This window comes from Macaca nemestrina, chromosome 14 (assembly GCF_043159975.1).
Source record: "Macaca nemestrina isolate mMacNem1 chromosome 14, mMacNem.hap1, whole genome shotgun sequence".
NCBI lineage: Eukaryota > Metazoa > Chordata > Mammalia > Primates > Cercopithecidae > Macaca > Macaca nemestrina.
In genome coordinates this window covers 28,889,768-28,909,655 of record NC_092138.1, presented here as the reverse complement: position 1 = coordinate 28,909,655, position 19,888 = coordinate 28,889,768, and the positions used below count along the sequence as shown (strand labels likewise).

General features: G+C 46.8%; 1 protein-coding gene across 5 annotated transcripts in view; it reads left to right on the top strand.

The window, feature by feature from the left end:
* Positions 1–201: 201 nt before the first annotated feature.
* The window catches only part of LOC105491777 (frataxin), a 39,112-nt gene continuing 19,425 nt past the window's right edge, over positions 202–19,888 (top strand). For 4 of the 5 annotated variants that reach the window (XM_011758442.3, XM_011758443.3, XM_071077705.1 and 1 more), the window contains exons 1-3: positions 202–392; positions 11,340–11,437; positions 19,392–19,512. In XM_011758442.3, the coding sequence (XP_011756744.2) occupies positions 228–392; positions 11,340–11,437; positions 19,392–19,512 (384 nt within the window). In that variant the 5' untranslated portion in view covers positions 202–227. Of the gene's footprint in view, positions 393–1,383; positions 1,403–11,339; positions 11,438–19,391; positions 19,513–19,888 lie in introns of those variants that run through there. The other variant, XM_071077707.1, reaches the window with a different exon arrangement.

Sequence of the window (19,888 nt, the reverse complement as noted above, 5' to 3'; positions counted from 1 at the left end):
AGGCTGTAGTCTCCCTGGGATCAGGGGTCCTGGTTGCACTCTGTGCTTTGCACAAAGCAGGCTCTCCATTTTTGTTAAATGCACGAATAGTGCTAAGCTGGGAAGTTCTTCCTGAGGTCTAACCTCAGGCTGTTTCCCCACAGAAGAGTGCCTGCGGCCAGTGGCCACCAGGGGTCGCCGCAGCACCCCGCCCTGGAGGGCGGAGCGGGCGGCAGACCCAGAGCAGCATGTGGACTTTCGGGCGCCGCGCAGTTGCCGGCCTCCTGGCGTCCCCCAGCCCGGCCCAGGCCCAGACCCTCACCCGGGCCCCGTGGCTGGCAGAGTTGGCCCAGCTCTGCAGCCGCCGGGGCCTGCGCACCGGCATCAATGCGACCTGCACAACCCACCACACCGTGAGTATCCGCGCCGGGAACCGCCGCGGGCCGCACGCCGGCGTAGGGAGGTGCCGCGCACGCCGTGGACGCTCCGGGTACGCGCGCCGGTCTAGCTCACCCTGCTTGGTCTCAGGGCGGTCCGGCGGTAGCGGCCTTGCAACTCCGTTCTCTAGTTCTCCCGGTTGCATTTGCACTGGCTTCTGCTTTCCGATGGAAAAGGGGACATTTTGTCCTGCAGTGCGACTGCAGCGCACGGCACGGGCGAAGGCAGGGCAGGCTGGTGGAGGGGACCGGTTCCGAGGGGTCTGCGGCTGTCTCCATGCTTGTCACTTCGCACCGATAACTTGTTTCAGTAATATTAATAGGTGGTATCTGCTAGTATATACATATACATCATGTGTGTGTCTGTGTGTATCTATATATAACGTGTGTGTGTGTGTTGGCGCGCACGGGCGCGCACATACCTAGTATTTTTTTTTTTTTGAGACGGAGTCTCGCTCTGTCGCCCAGACTGGAGTGCAGTGGCCGGATCTCAGCTCACTGCAAACTCCGCCTCCCGGGTTCACGCCATTCTCCTGCCTCAGCCTCCGGAGTAGCTGGGACTACAGGCGCCCGCCACCTCACCCGGCTAGTTTTTTGTATTTTTTAGTAGAGACAGGGTTTCACCGCGTTAGCCAGGATGGTCTTGATCTTGTGACCTCGTGATCCGCCCGTCTCGGCCTCCCAAAGTGGTGGGATTACAGGCTTGAGCCACCGTGCCCGGCCATACCTAGTATTTTTAAGGCTAGATTTTTTGAACGAAATGCTTTCCTGGAGCGAGGTGAAACTTTCAGAGCTGCAGAGTAGCTAGAGCAGCAGGGGCCCTGGCTTCTGGAAAATGACCCGACCTTCATTCCAAATTCTGCCCCACTCCGCAGAGCTGTGTGACCTTGGGAGATCCCCTAACCTCTCTGAGACGTGGCTTTGTTTTCTGTAGGGAGAAGATAAAGGTGACGCCCATTTTGCGGACCTGGTGTGAGGATTAAATGGTAATAACATAGATAAAGTCTTCAGAACTTCAAATTAGTTCCCCTTTCTTCCCTTGGGCGTACAAAGAAATATCTGGCCCAGTTATGCCACGACTTGAAAGGAGGAAACCCAAAGAATGGCTGAGGGGATGAGGAAGATTCCTCAAGGGGAGGACGGGGTATTTAATGAGGGTCTTGAAGATGCCAAGGAAGTGGTGGAGGGTGTTCCACAAGGAGGGAACCGTCTGGGCAAAGGCAGGGAAGGCGGAAGGGGATCCCTTCTGAGTGGCTGGGCATGTATTAGGGGAGATGAAAGAGGCACGCCAAGTCCAAGCCATATTTGTGTTGCTCCCCGGAGTTTGTACTTTAGGCTTAAACTTCCCACTTACACCTGTTATTTGGCCCGCATTGTGTTTGAAGCAGCTTTGGGATTGGTTGCCAGTGCTTAAAAGTTGGGACTTAGAAAATGGATTTCCTGGCAGGGCGCGGTGGCTCATGCCCATAATCCCAGCACTTTGGGAGGCCTAGGCAGGTGGATCACCTGAGGTCAGGAGTTCAAGACTAGCCTGGCCAACGTGGTGAAACACTGTCTCTACTGAAAAATACAAAAAAAAAGGCCGGGCGCGGTGGCTCACGCCTGTAATCCCAGCACTTTGGGAGGCCGAGACGGGCGGATCACAAGGTCAGGAGATCGAGACCATCCTGGCGAACCCGGTGAAACCCCGTCTCTACTAAAAAATGCAAAAAAAAAAACTAGCCGGGTGAGGTGGCAGGCGCCTGTAGTCCCAGCTACTCGGGAGGCTGAGGCAGGAGAATGGCGTAAACCCGGGAGGTGGAGCTTGCAGTGAGCTGAGATCCGGCCACTGCACTCCAGCCTGGGTGACAGAGTGAGACCCCGTCTCAAAAAAAAAAAAAAAAAAAAAAAGAAAAAGAAGAAAGAAAGAAATGTTAGCCGGGCGTGGTGTCGCGCGCCTGTAATCCCAACTACTCGGGAGGTTGAGGCAGGAGAATCACTTGAACCCGGGAGGCGGAGGTTGCATTGAGCCAAGATCGCCCACTGCACTCCAGCCTGGGTGACAGAGCAAGAATCTATCTCAAAAAATAATTATAATAAATAAAAATAAAAAATAAAATGGATTTCCCAGCATCTCTGGAAAAATAGGCAAGTGTGGCCATGATGGTCCTTAGACCCCCTCTAGGAAAGCAGACATGTATTACTTGGCTTCTGTGCACTACCTGAGCTGCTGCGTGTTGGGCTTCCACCCCTGCCTGTGTGGACAGCATGGGGTGTCAGCAAAGTTGTTTTTTCTGTTTTTTTTTTTTTGAGACGGAGTCTCACTCTGTCACCAGGCTGGAGTGCAGTGGCGCAATTTCGGCTCACTGCAACCTCTGCCTCCCGGGTTCAAATGATTCTCCTACCTCAGCCTCCTGAGTAGCTGGGATTATAGGCTAATTTTTTAGTAGAGATGGGTTTCTCCATGTTGGTCAGGCTGGTCTCGAACCCCCAACCTCAGGTGATCCGCCCGCCTTGCCCTCCCAAAGTGCTGGAATTACAGGCGTGAGCCACCGCATCCGGCAGTCAGCAGAGTTTTTAATTTAGGAGAATGACAAGAGGTGGTACAGTTTTTTGGATGGTACCTGGTGGCTGTTAAGGGCTGTTGACTGACAAACACACCCAACTTGACGCTGGCACCCAGGAGGTGGACACTGGGTTTATGGATAGATGGTTAGCAACCTCTGTCACCAGCTGGGCGTCTTTTTTCCATACTGAATTAATCACATTTGTTTAACCTGTCTGTTCCACAGTTCCCTTGCACATCTTGGGTATTTGAGGAGTTGGGTGGATGGCAGTGGCAACTGGGGCCACCATCCTGTTTAATTATTTTAAAGCCCTGACTGTCCTGGATTGACCCTAAGGTCCCCTTGGTCTCCAAAATTCATCAGAAATTGAGTTCACTTGAAGGCCTCTTCCCCACCATTTTCTCTATCCCTTACATCTACTTCTAGAGCAGCTGTTCAACAGAAACAGAATGGGAGCCACACACATAATTCTACATTTTCTAGTTAAAAAGAAAAAAAATCATTTTCAACAACATATTTATTCAACCTAGTACATACAAAATTTTATCGTTCCAACATGTAATCAGTATTTTAAAAATCAGTAATGAGGCCAGGCACTGTGGCTTACGCCTGTAATCCCAGGAGTTTGGGAGGCTGAGGGGAGTGGATCATCTGAGATCAGGAGTTCAAGACCAGCCTGGCCAACATGGTGAAACCCCATCTCTACTAAAAATTAACTCGGCATGGGGTGGGTGCCTGTAGTCCCAGCTACTCAGGAGGCTGAGGCATGAGAATACTTGAGCCCAGGAGGCGGACATTGCAGTGAGCCGAGATTTTGGGAGACTCTGTCACACGCACACACACAAATCAGTAATTAGATATCTTACATACTTGTGTCACACACACACAAAAATCAGTAATTAGATATCTTACATACTCTTTCATACTCATATACTTCCAGCATATCTCAATTCACAATTTCCAAGTAAATGCTCGATCTCTATTTAGTTTTATAAAATTGACAATTGAAAATGATGGTTCACATAGTCAAGTTGTTCCAAACACACTTAAATGTCTCCTAGGCAGGGTGTGGTCACTCACGCTTGTAATCCCAGCACTTTGGGAGGCCGAGATGGGCGGATCACCTGAGGTCAGGAGTTTGAGACCAGCCTGGCCAACATGGTGAAACCCTGTCTCTACTAAAAATACAAAAATTAGTTGGGTGTGGTGGCGGGCGCCTGTAATCCCAGCTACTCAGGAGGCTGAGGCAGGATAATTGCTTGAACCTGAGAGGCGGAGGTTGCAGTGAGCTGAGATCACACCACTGCACTCCAGTCTGGGCCACAGAGCGAGACTCCATCTCTAAAAAAAAAGGAAAAAAGAAAAAAAGTCTCTTAATAACGTTATTACTTTATTATCACCTCAAATAATTAAAATTAAATAAAGTCGAAAATCCAGGTCCTCAGTCCCATTAGCCACATTTCTAGTGCTCAGTAGCCACAGGGGCTGGTGACCACCACGTGGAACAGCGTATTTAGTGCCTGATCATTGGTTCTCAGATCTGGCTACTCAGCAGAACCAAGAATCCACAGAAATGGCTTTTAAGAGCACAACCCCAAAGTCCCCAGCCCCAACCTTACTTACCCGGAGGCTGGAAAGGACTCTGGTTCCAAAAGGCAGCCTGTGTTTTTTGATGGAGGGATGTGACAGGGGCTGCGTCTTTAACGTTTCCTCTTAAATACTGGAGACAGCTTCGAGGAGGAGATAACTGGATGTGTCTTAGTCCATTTTCTGTTGCTTGTAACAGAATACCTGAAACTGGGCAATTTGTATGGTAAAATAATGGTTTTTTTACTGCTCTGGAGGCTAAGTCCAAGGTGCAGTCCAAGTCCAAGGTGCAGTCCCTTCTTGCTGGTAGGGACTTTGCAGAGTATTGAGGCGGCACGGACGTCATATGGTAAGGGGCTGACTGTGTTACCTCTTTTCTTTTCTCATAAAGCCTAACTAGTTTCACTCCCATGATAACCCATTCATCTATGAATGGATTAATCCATTCTTGAGGGAAGAACCTTCATGACCCAGTCACCTCTTAAAGGCCCCACCTCTCAATACTGCCACGTTGAGAATTAAGTTTCAACATGAGTTTCGGAGGTGACAGACATTCAAACCATAGCATGCTGCCTCTTAAATAACTCAATAAGCTCCTGTGGCATCCACTTCTGCATGCCTTGGACAGCTTTTAGACATCTATTTTCCTAGAGGGACAAGACCATCACCTGTGATCCTATGACCTTTTGGCTTTAGGCCTAACAAGCAGGTTATACCCTCACTTACTTTCAAATCATTTTGATTGTCTTGCAGACAATTTACACAAATTTCCACATAGAAAAGGATATATAAATATTTATACTGCTGCCAGCCACGGTGGCTCACACCTGTAATCCCAGCACTTTGGGAGGCCGAGGTGGGTGGATCACAAGGTCAGAAGATTGAGACCATCCTGGCTAATACGGTGAAACCCCGTCTCTACTAAAAATGCAAAAGAAAAAATTAGCCGGGCATGGTGGCGGGCGCCTGTAGTCCCAGCTACTTGGGAGGCTGAGGCAGGAGAATGGTGTGAACCCGGGAGGCAGAGCTTGCAGTGAGCTTGCAGATGGCGCCACTGTACTCCAGCCTGGGCGACAGAGCAAGACTCTGTCTCAGAAAAATAAATAAGTAAATATTTATACTGCTTAAAAACTAATAATAAATGCTATGGTCTGCATGTTTGTGTCACCTCATCATTCATATGTTAAAACCTAATCACTGAAGTGATATTAGGAGGTGGGGCCCTTGGGAGGTGATGAGGTATGAGGGTGGAGCCCGTATGATTGGGTAGTGCCCTTCTAAAATAGCCCAACAGAGCTTGTTCACCCTTACGCAGTGACAAGGCATCATCTATGAACCGGGAAACTGGCCCTCGCCAGACACCAGAGCTGTTGGTGCATTGATCTTGGATTTCCCACCCTCCAGGACTCTGAGAAGCACATTTCTATTGTTTATAAGCCACCCAGTGGCTGGTATTTTGTTATAGCATCCCAGACTAAGACAAATAACAAATACTTGTATCCCTGACACCAGGTTAAAAGATAGAATTTACTTGTTCCTCAGGAGGCCCTTGTCCTCACCCCATCACTGCCCCATCCTCCCTAGAGGAATCTGCCAGCCCGAATTCTGTTAATCATGCGCTCCTTTTCTTAGAGTTTGACCTCCTCTGTATCTCCCCCAATCCATGTATTGTTTATATACAAGGTGTTCTGCCGTATCTGTTCTGCTGTGGCTTGCCCCCTTTTGTTCAACACTGTTTTTGAGCGTCATCTGTATGGATGCATGCAGTTGTCATTTATTTGCTTTTACTGCTGGATAGTGTCCAGTTGGGTGAATATATCACACTCTATGTCACACTCTCCCCAGGCTCCTTTAGGTGACATTGGGTTGGTTGCAGTGTTCTGTTATGATGGTGCTGCTGTGACTGTTCTTGTGCATGGACAGAAGTTCCTTTCAGGTGAATTTCTCAGAATGGAATTGCTGGGCAAAGGGCCAGCCAATAGTCAACTCATTTGATGCCAAAAGTGGTTGTACCAGTTCATCCTCCCCCTGCGAGGCATAAGTCCTGATTCACTCTTCAAGTGCTGTGGTTTGACGGGGCTGGGGGCGTCAAGGGGACACCTGGGAAGGAAAGCTGGGCTCCTTGCTGGCCACCCAGGCCAGTCCTTACCAGGGGATGGGCAACGATTGGGTCAAGTGGTTCCTGACCCATGGGCCTGAGACTTTAGGCCCAGAAACTACTATTTCCTCAACTGCATCCCATGAGCTGGCACTGTGTGAGCGAGCACACACATCTGAAGACTCAAGCTAGGCAAGCCTAGCATGACTTGTGGTCCAAGGGTTCACGGGTGACCTGGAGTTAGAAGGAGAGGTGGCCACTGGGTGGCTTTAGAAAGAACACTCATCCTGGCCAGGTGCAGTCGCTCACGCCTATAATCCCAGCACTTTGGGAGGCCAAGGTGGGTGGATCATGAGGTCAGGAGTAAGACCAGCCTGGCCGACATGGTGAAAACTCGCCTCTACTAAAAATATAAAAATTAGCTGGGCATGGTAGCACATGCCTGTAATCCCAGCTACTCAGGAGGCTGAGGCAGGAGAATCGCTTGAACCCGGGAGGCAGAGGTTGCAATGAGCCGAGATCATGCCACTACACTCCAGCCTAGGTGACAGAGTGAGACTCCGTCTCAAAAAAAAAAAAAAGGAAAAAGAAAGAAAACACTCATCCTATGACCTTGACCTCCAAGCTTTGCCTCCCTCAAGCAGAACAGAATGGAGCCTCCCTCAGGCAGAGGCCGACATTTGCCTCTGACCTAGGTCTCCATGCTTTTGTTCAGAGCCTGAACACCCTCAGGCTCTGTACTTGGGGTATTTCTGTTCTCTTGTTTTATGCTCACGATTGTGAGGTTTGTTGTGAGTACCATGATCCCTTCCTTCAGAGGAGTAAACTGAGGTTCCAAAAGATTTAGCAGTTGCCCAAGGAATATTAAACTGACAAAAGCAGGTAGGATATAAAGCAAGGAGTATTTGGCAATGGTTCCTTTTTATGATTAAAAAGAGCCGAAGAAAGACTTCTACTTGTGCCTTTGAATGAGTAATCTACATTTGACCAAACCTCCCACCAATAACAACCATCAAATCTCTATTAAATTAAAAACACACACACACAAACAAAAACAGCTATTGTGAAGGTATCAGCGACTAAGACAACTAAGGTTTGAAGGGCCAGGATCCTGGAGATTCGGGAACTTCCCCGAGGTGCGCCTGACATTCTCAGACGCTTTTCCTTGGATGTTTTGAGCACTGCTCTGATTGCTGGGAAAACAATTCATTCCACTGTGCACACACTCTGGGGCCAGACAGCTTGGGTTCAATCCCAGCTCTGCCACTTAATGTCTCTGTATCTGTGTAAGCAAGTTACCCTTTGGTGCGTCAGTTTCCTCATCTGTAAAACACAATTGTTGATCCTGATTTGTTAAGATTCTCTACTTGTGAATTTGCCCACTTGCTAAAATCTGTTCCCCCAAAATCAGTACCCCTGGCCCTTTTATGGTCGTTTCAAAGATGTGTGCAGAGCGGCAAAAAAATGTGAGCTCCTCCAGGCTCATGTTCCCAGCCAAGGTTCGACAAAGTGCTGCCCTGCCTTCTTCTTTCAGCTGTCATAGTGTAAAGAGTGTCCTTTTCACAGTCTGGTTAATGCCATGTTTTTCACATTTTTATGCTTTTTTCTAGTGATTTCTCTGTTAAAATTGTCTCCAAGTGTAGTGCAAAGTTCAGCACAAGGAGGCTGTGATGTTCATTACAGAGAATATGCATGTGTTAGAGAAGCTTTGTCAGGCATGAGTTAAGGTGCTGTTGTCCTGAGGTCAATTAATTTGTTGCTGTTGTTTGAGACAGGATCTCCCTCGTTGCCCAGGCTGTTGGAGTGCAGTGGTGTAATCATAGCTCACTGAAGCCTCTACCTCTCTGTTTCGGCCTCCTGAGTAGCTGGGACTACAGGGGCACCCCACCACACCCAGATGTTTTTGATTTCTTTTTTTTTTAGGTGGAATTTTGCTCATCGCCCAGGCTGGAGTGCAATGGTGCAATCTTGGCTCACTGCAACCTCCACCTCCCGGATTCAAGTAATTCTCCTGCCTCAGCCTCCTGAGTAGCAGAGATTACAGGCACATGCTATCACACCTCGCTAATTTTTGTGTTTTTAGTAGAGACGGGGTTTCACCATGTTGGCCAGGCTAGTCTTGAACTCCTGACCTCAGGTGATCCACCCGCCTCTGCCTCCCAAAGTGCAGGGATTATAGGCATGAGCCACAACGCCTAGCCTCATGTTTTTTATTTTTCAAGTTGAAATGAGATCTCTCTATGTTGCTCAGGCTGGTCTCAAATTCTTCAGCACAGGTAATCCTCCCACCTTGGCCTCCCAAAGTGCAGGGATTACAGGTGTGAGCTACCATGCCCAGCCAAGATCAGTGTTAATGAATCAACTATATATTTCATAAGGTGTCTTTAAACAGAAATAAGGTTATATATTGATCGATTGGTAACAATGTTGTAACCAGCAGGTTAAGGAGGACGTGGCCTTGTATTTCTCCTATAAATAATGTGCTCGTTGAGTGTTTGTGGCAACTTTGTAGCACATAACTATTGAGAATAAGGATTGTAATAAGAGTACGTCCCTCACAGGATTGTAATGAGGACTGAGTCCATTTATGTAAAGGCTGAGAGCAGTGTCAAGCAGACGGTGAACACTCTAGAATGTGCAATAGTTCTAACAGTGGTTATCATGGCTGCCCTCTCACTTCTTCAGAGCCATGTGTTTCTAAGGTCTGCGCTCTGCCCTAACCTCCCACTCTACTGTCCACCAGCCCGTTTCCTTCTCCACTCACTTCCCAGCCCTGTGCCTTCTGCCTTCCCTTTTCTGAGTTTGCTAAGGGCACTGCTGGCTCAAGAGCAGTAACAGTCTCTCACCTGTTCTCTTCATGGCAACCAGTGACCTTTGGAGAATGTAAATCTTATCTCCAATCTCTTAAAGCCCTTCAGTGCCTTCCCAGGAGGAGGTCCAGCTGAGGTCCTTGGCAAGACCCAGGCCACCCCCGCCTCCCTCCATCAACTCCCCTGCATCTCTCCACTCCAGCTGCACCACTCTTCTGCCCCACTGGCTCTTGTCTGATTATTTCCCTCATCTCCCCAGCTGGTCAGCAGAGCTGGTGGTAATCAACTCAGACCCTGTCGCCTGGATGCTCAGCAGTTAGGGACTAAAAAAAAATCGACAGGTCACATTCTTTCCTGCAGATCTTGCTAATAAGATCTGTCAGACAGCAGTCAGCAGTCAGAGCCAATCTTCTGGACTTCAGCAGGCTTCTGCCTCTTACTATTTACTGTTGCTTCTCTTAGTGACCTTTTAAGAGCATTGTGGATGCCTCCCAGCCTCCTGCTAACCACTCTGTAACCTGAACAGCCTGCAGTAGCCCTGCCCTGCAGACCTTCCTGATGTGATGGAAATGCTGTGTCTGCACCACTAGCCACATGTAGCCACAGGATTCTTGAAACTGGTGGTGCAGTTGAGGAGCTGACTTTATTTTACCTCATTAAATTTAAATGTAAATAGCTACATGTGGCTTGTTGGCTAGCCTATTGGACAACACGGGCTTAGAGAGACACAGGGAGACCTCACTGTAATGCACTAAAAGGTGAAAAAAAAAATCCTAAGAAATATTCCTAAAAAACTTTAACATAGGGCCGTGTGTGGTGGCTCACGCCTGTAATCCCAGCACTTTGGGAAGCTGAGGAAGGCAGATCACTTGAGGCCAGGAGTTCAAGACCAGCCTGGCCAACATGGTGAAACCCCGTCTCTACTAAAAATACAAAAAACTGGGTGTGGTGGCGGGCACCTGTAGTCCCAGCTACACAGGAGGCTGAGGCAGGAGAATCACTCAAACCCGGGAGGCCGGGGTTGCAGTGAGCCAAGATCGCGCCACTGCACCCCAGCCTGGGTGACAGAGTGAGACTTCATCTCAAAAACAAAAACCAAAAAAAAAAAAAAACCACGTTAGCATGATTGTGTAACCAAAATGCGGGTTAGTTGTTCACCGGATGCAGAGTCCAATTAACAACAGCAAGGCCTGGTACCAAAAAAAAGTGAATTTATTCCAAAACTAGCTTGGGTAAAGGGTACAAAGCGTCCTGCCTTTCTTTAAAAGTGCTGCTTCCCCTTTGAAGCAGAAAGTGGACACTTTTACAAGGTAAGGGGGGAAGTGTGCAAGGGCAAGTAGGGGGGTCCCTCTGCTAGTTCTGTGCCTACTCTACAGGAAAGTTGACTTGGAACCTTCCTGGTTAGAAATAAGCTGTAGCAGTGGCCAAGTGGGCATGCTTTCAATATGCCCTCCCAGTGAAAAAGAGTCCTGAGGCAACCCCCGAGGTTGGAAGTTCCAGGCCACCACCCACTGGAGGGGAAAGTTCTGTGGTGGGTTTGCTTTGGTCTGCAAATCTGCTGGCAAGCGGAGGAGAGATCTGTGCTCTGCAAGAGCACACAGATAGAAAAGCTGGCCCTGCAGGGAATGTGTGGTGAGGGGGAGGTGAAAGTTTATATTTGCATTTCTGAAGGGCTAAGTAGGAAACCGCGAACCAGGGGAGAGGAGAAGAGAAAAGAGGAGATTGTTTTTTAAAGAAAAGTAATGTATTCCCTTTTTCTTAGAAAAAGTGGAGCACCTGGTTATAGGCACTCTTGAATGTAGAAGTAGCAATATATAAATTATGCATTAATGGGTTATAATTCACTGAGAATAGTAATGTACTTCTTAACTTTGACTTTCAGAGTTCGAACCTCCGTGGCCTCAACCAGATTTGGAATGTCAAAAGGCAGAGTGTCTACTTGATGAATTTGAGGAAATCGGGAACTTTGGGCCACCCAGGGTAAGATAAAACACCTTCCACTTCATAGGTATCTTCCTCCCTCCTTCCCTCCCTCTCCCATTAGAACCTGGTTTTCTTCCTGAGCAGCAATGTGACTGAGTATCCACCACATTCTTTTTAATGAAATAGTATTAGATCATATGGATGCGACATAATCCATTTAACCCATCCCCTATTGTTGGACATTCAGGTTGTTTCCAGAGTTTCAATATTATTTTATTCAGTATACTAATAGTTAGGGCAAGCCATGCTGCTATCACAAATAGACCCAAATATTTAATGGCTCACACGGATAATGTTTGTGTCCTCCTCTCTGGGCAGTACAAGGTTGGCATACCTTGTGAAGTGAATTAGGAACTACACTCATTCTAGCTTCCAGTTTGGTCCTTATCTGTCAGTGCCTTACTATCTTCTGCATTGTTGAGTCTCATTCACTTTATCCAAGTTCCATTTGCCAGAAAGGGCTAGAAGCACAGAAGGGCTGGAAGTGGCATTTGTTCCTCACTCACAATCTGGTGGGAAGAACTTAGTGGCGGACTTAGCTAACTGTAAGGGAGGCTGGGAAATATAGTCTAGCGAGTGCCCTGGAAGAAGCCAGCACTGCATTCCCCATGGAAAGCTGTCAGGCACGGCTACAGTCTACCCCCTGCCAACCAGTATCTGCATGGACCCTCCTTCCACACTCAGATGCATTTATCCCCAGCCCCAAGAGAGCCAACCGATGCTTGTGTGGTCACCACAGCCACCTCCAAGTCCGAGATTTCCAGGTGACATGCAGTCTCCTCTCTGTCAGCTTTAGTAATGGCTTCTTCAAAACCTACACACAGACACAAACAGAAACACACACACACGCGCACACACACAGACACACACGATGGAGAGGGGCAGGATAACTGCAGCCGTAACTCCATTCGGAAAAGAGGCACAGTGCTGACCACCCGCAGCCCTGGAGACTTGCTGGGCAGCACTGGGTCAACCTCTACCCTGGAAGAGGAGCATTTGCCTCCAAAATCCCTGCTTCAGCTTCCCGGGGGGCTCCTCCTCCTCCTCCTTGTCTGTTATTTTCCTTGGCCACAGGGGAGGCAGGCAGTGGGAAGGGTGCCCTCCTCAGGGGTGAGCAGCCTTCACAGCCCACTTCCTGCTGATAACAGTTTGGGGTTCCACAGGCTGTTTTAAGACTCCAATCAGCTATTTCAGGCCAGACTCATTTTTTTTTTCTCTCTCTCTGTTGTTTTGTTTTGTTTTTTATGAAATCACACCCTGTGACCCAGGCTGGAGTGCAGTGGTGCAATCTTGGCTCACTGCAGCCTCCACCCCCCGGGTTCAAGCAATTCTCCTGCCTCAGCCTCCTGAGTAGCTGGGACTATAGGCATGCAGCGCCACACCTTGCTAATTTTTGTATTTTTAGTAGAGACGGGGTTTCACCATGTTGGCCAAGCTAGTCTCAAATTCCTGACCTCGGGTGATCCACCCACCTCGGCCTCCCAGAGTGCTGGGATTACAGGCATGAGCCACCGCGCCCAACCCAGACTCGTTTTTCTTTGAGAGTAGGCTTCTCCCAAAAGTAGGCTTCTGATTTATTCACTTTCAGGCAGTCCTATGTGCCAGGAACCACATCCAAATTTCCTCCCTGGATGGGAGCCTCAGGCTGCCTTATCTCCTTGCATGCCCCCATGCCCAGCTCTTTCAGCCTAAGGGCAGGTACCTTGAGGTCATGTTAAACAATAAGATTGGAGACCAGCAATGCCCTCAGCCTGTGTTTTGCAGCTGGACTGGGTCTCTTGTTTTGGCTCAATGGGAAACCTTTGCTGTTCAAAGCCTTAGCTTCTCTGGCTGAGTGCAGTGGCTCATGCCTGTAATCCCAGCACTTTGGGAGGCCAAGGCGAGCAGATCACCTGAGGCCAGGAGTTCACTCACGACCAGCCTGGCCAACATGGTGAAACCGTGTCTCTACTAAAAATACAAAAAATTAGCCAGACGTGGTAGCGGGCACCTGTAATCCCAGCTACTTGGGAGCCTGAGGCAGGAGAATCGCTTGAACCCGGGAGACAGAGACTGCAGTGAGCCGAGATCATGCCATTGCACTCCAGCCTGGGTAACAAGAGCAAAACTCCATCTCAAAAAAAGAAGAAGAAAAAAAAAGCCTTAGATTCTCCCTTTGACTTTCCACGTTTGTGCAGCCTTTTATTTCCAATGCTCCATTTCATTCCATCTGCTGGCTTACTCTTTTCTTGTCACATCTATTAAAAACAATAAGAAGCCACCCGTATTCAGGAACATTCTAACTGTCCCCAGAGCTATATGCTCAGTAGGCTTAGAGTTGGCCCTCCAGGTTTTCTGAGACTCAGATTTCCAGAGAGCTTTGCATGGCTCACAAGGTCTGAAGAGCCTCTGAACCTCCCAGCCTGCAGTGTCTGTTCATTGACTTTGCCACAGTCTCAAAGGGGCACAGCATGCTGCATGTTTGAGTTTTTTGCTTTGGTGGCATCCATTTCCAGCCTCGGCTTCCAGCATTCCCCCCTCAACAGACTCTCTGTCGCTTTCTCCTTACTCCTTCTGGCAGTCTGGGAGGTTGCATAGGGCCCTTGCAGGATGCCCCAAGTCCAGCTCCCTCTGGCCTGTGGGAAGCACACCCTTGACCTGCCATGTGTAGGAAGACAGCCCACTTCTGCCAGGGCCCAGCTCTCTGCTGGCAGGTAGCACCTTCCAACCTCTTCACTTTGGACTTTATAACTGTCAGGTATAAAGTCGGTTGTGTCTTTATGTTTCTCAAATTCTTCAACACATGTCAACCAACCTCTCCTACCCATTCTCTCCAGCTCACTCTCAAAACACAACCTATCTGTCCAGCTCACTCACAAAACACACCCTATCTGTCCAGCTCACTCTCAAAACACACCCTTTCTCTCCAGCTCTCTCTCAAAACACACCCTATCAGGCCAACCACTCCTTTTAAAGGACATCTCCTCACCAATCCAGTCAGGTAGCCTTCCCCACATTGTATCCTGGAAGTGGGTGATGGACTGGGCGGGGAAGAGGGTCATATGGCAGATCTGTATGTCTTACAGTAATTGTCTAGCAGCCCCTAGTGTCTTACTTTTAGGCCCCTTGGAAACTTTCAGATAGTGGAGTTGTCTGTTACATATCTTATAACCTACAGATATTAATATATCCTCACAGGGGCACAAAAGCTCTTACAAGGATATTTATTATAATAATACTTTTATTGTTATAATTTACATGCCATAAACTCACCATTTTAAAATGTATAATGCAAGCGTTTTTAGTATATTCACAAGTTTGTGCAGCTATCACCACTATCTAATTCTGGAACATTTTCATTACTCCAGAAGGAAACCCTATTTGTATTAGCAGTCACTCCCCCATTCCGCCTTTCCCTAAAACCCAGCAATCACTAATCTACTTTCTGTCTCTGTGGATTTAAAGTAATTTTAAATTTGAAAAATAGTATCTGTAAAGAAATGTGTCCAGTCACGAGCATATAGCTTGATGAATTTGCAAAAAATTGAACAGTCCCGTGAACATACCCTGTAAGCTCAAGACATAGAATGTTACCAGCCGCTGCAAGCAAGCTGCCTGCTCACTTCTAGCCATTAACCCCTCCCTCTCTTCCTTCTAGTCATTAACCCCTCAGAGTTTAACTATTCTGATTACCAATAGCATAGGTTAGTTCTGCCTGTTTTTTCACTTTATATAAACTGTCTCATTAAGTATAACCATGTTTGTGTATACTTGTGTATTTCTTTCTATCACAATGATGTTTGTGAGATTCATCCATACGGTTCCTATAGACAATTCTATTTTGCAGTGTAGTATTCCATTGTATGAATATACCATAATTTATTTATCTATGGTATTACAAAGGAGTACTTGGACAGTTTCCAGTTTGGGGCTATAGGATAGTTATGATACAAATATTTTAGTGTAGCACATGTCTTTTGGTGAACCTGGGCACACATTTCTGTTGGGTGTAGCCCCTAGGAGTGGAACTGATGGGTCATAGCATGTAAATGCATTCAACTTTAGTAGATACTGTCCAACAGTTTTCCAAAGTGATTGTCCAACTTACTTGCCTATCAGCAGTATCTGAAAAGTCTAGTTGCTTCTTTTCTTGGCCAGCTCTTTTTTCTTTTCTTTTATTTTACTGTAAAGACAGGGTTTCACTTTGTCACCCAGGATGGAATGCAATGGCGCCATCACAGCTCACCGCAGCCTTGACCTCCCTGGCTTGGGTGATCCCTCCCACCTCAGGCTCCTGAGGAGCCAGAACTACAGGCATGTGCCACACCCAGCTAGTTTTTTTAATTTGTTTGTAGAGATGGGGTCTCTACGTTGTCTCAGACTCCTGGGTTCAAGTGATCCTTCTCCCTTGACCTCCCAAAGTGCTGGTATTACAGGCATGAGCCACTGCACCCAGCCCATGGCCAGCTCTTGATACGATCTGTCTCTTTCTTTTCTTTTTTTTTCTTTAATGTGAGAAGTGTTAAATAATCTTTTTTTGATATTACACATAAACCACACTAAAATGTCTTTCAGTAAGTAAAATGACCCATTTTAGATACAGAAAATTCTAATTGGATTGGCACAGTTAAGGCCAAAAATATAAAGTTGACATTGCTACCTTATCTTCAGCCCTTGCCTTTAAGAGGCAAATGAACACAAAATACAGGTGACTCTTGCTGGGTTCTGAGACAGTGAAGGAATTTCCTCCAGTATTTAAATATATTTACATAACCAGTTACATAAATCTAAATATAAAAAAATCTCCAATAGATTTTAAGACGGCATTCATCATCTTTGTGAAAAGTTGAACATTACTAATGAAATCTGATCATATCTTTAGAAGGAATAAACAATGATAGTATTTACTGAATCAGAGTAACTTGGGTTTTTTTGTGTTTTTTTTTGTTTTGTTTTGTTTTTTGTTTTGAGATACAGTTTTGCTCTTGTTGCCCAGGCTAGAATGCAGTGGCGCCACCTCGGCTCACTGCAACCTCCGCCCCCTGGATTCAAGCGATTCTCCTGCCTCAGCCTCCCGAGTAGCTGGGATTACAGACTCGCCCCACCATGCCCAGCTAATTTGTATATTTTTAGTAGAGGCGAGGGTTCACCATGTTGGCAAGACTGGTCTCGAACTCCTGACCTCAGGTGATCTACCTGCCTCAGCCTCCCAAAATGCTGGGATTACAGGCATGAACCACCACACCCAACCTTTTTTTTTTTTTTTTTTTCTTTTTTTGAGACGGAGTCTCACTCTGTCACCCAGGCTGGAGTGCAGTGGCGCAATCTCAGCTCACTGCAACCTCCGCCTCCAGGATTTCAGCGATTCTCCTGTCTCAGCCTCCCAAGCAGCTGGAGACTATAGGCGTGCACTACAAGCCCAGCTAATTTTTGTATTTTTAGTAGAGACAGGGTTTCACCATATTGTTCAGGCTGGTCTTGAACTCCTCACCTCAGGTGATCCGCCTGCCTCAGCCTCCCAGAGTGCTGGGATTACAGGCATGAGCCACCACACCAGGCCCAGAATTACCATTAAAATTCAAAACACCAAACATACTCATTTAACCACAAGCCAGTCTTAGTTAAATCAGGACTGCCCAACAAACATATTCTGTCAGTCATTCATGATCTGAATTCTGGTTTATGAGGTCTGTTAAATGATGGTACACATAAAAGGGTCATAAGACATTTCTGTTTTGTAATAAATAAGACAGTGGATAATTATTATTCATTAGTAGCTTTTTTGAGATAAGCTACCAAGTCTGTCTTTTCTGCCTTCTTCTTAATGCTGGCAAAGATCATTTTTGTTCCAGGGATGTACTTCTTGGGATTCTCCAAATACTCCATCAGTGTGTCCTCTCCCCAGGTGATGCCTTTGTTCTTATTGGCGTCTGTGTAAGGGAATCCAACGGCCTGACCTGTCTTCTGCCCAAAAAGACAGACCATGGAGATTTGGCTCAGTTTTGTGCTTGCCCCCTTTTCCATAGTGTGGCACTGGGCATACTTCTGAACAAAAATCTTTCCCAACATCACCCGCATTAAATTCTCTCTTTCATCACTGGTGCTACGAGGGTTCCCGCCCTTTTACATTTTAACCATTCTGGTGGCATCTCACTGTGATTTTTTAATTTCCATTTTCCTGAAGATTAACAAAGTTGAACACCTTTTTATGTGTTCATTGGGCATTTGGGTATCTTTTATTTATGAAATCTATTCAAGTATTTTGCCCATTTTTTTCTGTTGATTTTTCTTTTTCTTATTTATTTGTAGGTCTTTTTTTTTTTTTTTTTCTTTGAGACAGAGTTTCACTCACTCTGTCACCCAGGGTAGAGTAGAGGGGGCAGTGGCGCGATCTCAGCTCACTGCAACCTCCGCCTCCCGGGTTCAAGTGATTCTCCTGCCTCAGGCCCCCGAGTAGCTGGGATTACAGGCACCTGCCACTACGCCCGGCTAATTTTTGTATTTTTAGTAGAGATGGAGTTTCACCATGTTGGCCAGGCTGATCTCGAACTCCTGACCTCAAGTGATCCACTCACCTCATCCATCCAAAGTGCTGGGATTACAGGCGTGAGCCACTGCGCCCAGCCGGTGTTCTTTATATATTCTGGATGAATCATTTTTCAGATGTATGTAATATGAATATTTTCTCCCACTTTGTGATTTGCCCAACAAAATTTTGGGCAAAAGCAAAATTTTAATAACAAAAGCAATGGAAGCATCCTTCATGTCCAGCTAAAGAGTACTGGATAAATAACATAAAATTAAATATTATAAAAATCCATAGGTGCTAATATAGAACAATTTCTAAGACATAATTAAGTGAAAAAATGCAAATTTCTAAGACACAATTAAGTGAAAAAATGCAAAATGCTTCATTTGTATATTAAAAAGAATATGCAGATAGAAGGATACAGAAAAGACTTTTTTTTTTTTTTTCTGAGACAGCCTCGCTCTGTCACCCAGGCTGGAGTACAGTGGCACGATGTCAGCTCCCTGCAACTTCTGCCTCCTGGTTTCAAGCAATTCTTGTGCCTCACCATCACGAGTAGCTGGAACTACAAGGTCACGCCACCACACACAGCTAATTTATTATTATTATTATTATACTGTAAGTTCTGTGATACATGTGCAGAATGTGCAGGTTTATTACATAGATAAACGTGTGCCATGGTAGTTTGCTGCACCCATCAACCCATCGTCTAGGCTTTAAGCCTCTCATGCATTAGATATTTGTCCTAATGTTCTCCCTCCCCTTGCCCCCCACCCCCCCGACAGGCCCCAGTGTATGATGTTCCCCTCCCTGTGTCCATGTGTTCTCATTGTTCAACTCCCACTTATGAGTGAGAACATGTGGTGTTTGGTTTTCTGTTCATGTGTTAGTTTGCTGAGAATGATGATTTCCAGCTTCATCCATGCCCCTGCAAAGGACATGATAATTTTTGTATTTTTAATAGATACAGGGTTTCGCCATATTGACCTGGCTAGTTTCGAACTCTTGACCTCAGGTGAGCCACCCACCTCGGCCTTCCAAAGTGCTGGGATTACAGGCATGAGCCACCTTGCCACCTGGCCCAGAAAGGACTATTATTTGTAGCTGCTTCTGGGAATGGGGGCTGCCTGCTTCTTTCTGTAACCCCTTCCGTGCTGTTTAAATTTTTACTTTGGGCCAGGCATGGTGCCTCACACCTGTAATCCTAACATTTCGAGAGGCCGAGGCACGTGGCTCACTTGATATCAGGAGTTTAGACCAGATACTGCACTCCAGCCTGGGTGACAGAGTGAGACTCCGTCTCGAAAAAAAAAGGACAAACTTTTACTTTGTACATGTTATTTTCATCAGTTTAATGAACTTAAATAACAAGTGTGTAAATTTGGTATTAGTAAAATGGAAGTGTTTGGTAATCGTGTTTTGGGTTTTGTGTTTCCCCTGCAGCTCTCTAGATGACACCACCTATGAAAGACTAGCAGAGGAAACGCTGGACTCTTTAGCAGAGTTTTTTGAAGACCTTGCAGACAAGCCATACACCTTTGAGGACTATGATGTTTCCTTTGGGGTACCTCTTGACTTCTTTTATTTTTCTGTTTCCCCCTCTAGGAATTTTAGTTCACTAAAATGAAGAATTCCCCTGCAGCAGAGCTAAGCATCACGTAGCATGGAGTCGTGGGTGGGATTAAAAGACTAGGGCTCCGGGAGGCGGAGGTTGCAGTGAGCCGAAATCACGCCACTGTACTCCAGCCTGGGCTGCAGAGCGAGACTCCGTCTCAAATAAATAAATAGATAAGACTAGGCTTCAAGCTGCAGCCCAGCTCTGCCAGGCTTGTTGTGACCCTGGGCAAGTCACTCAGCCTCTCTGAGCCTCATTTTCCGGCTTCAGTGGATACCCATGAAGACAAATCAGAGAGGGGCCAGAATGTGTGTTTGTCCGGCAG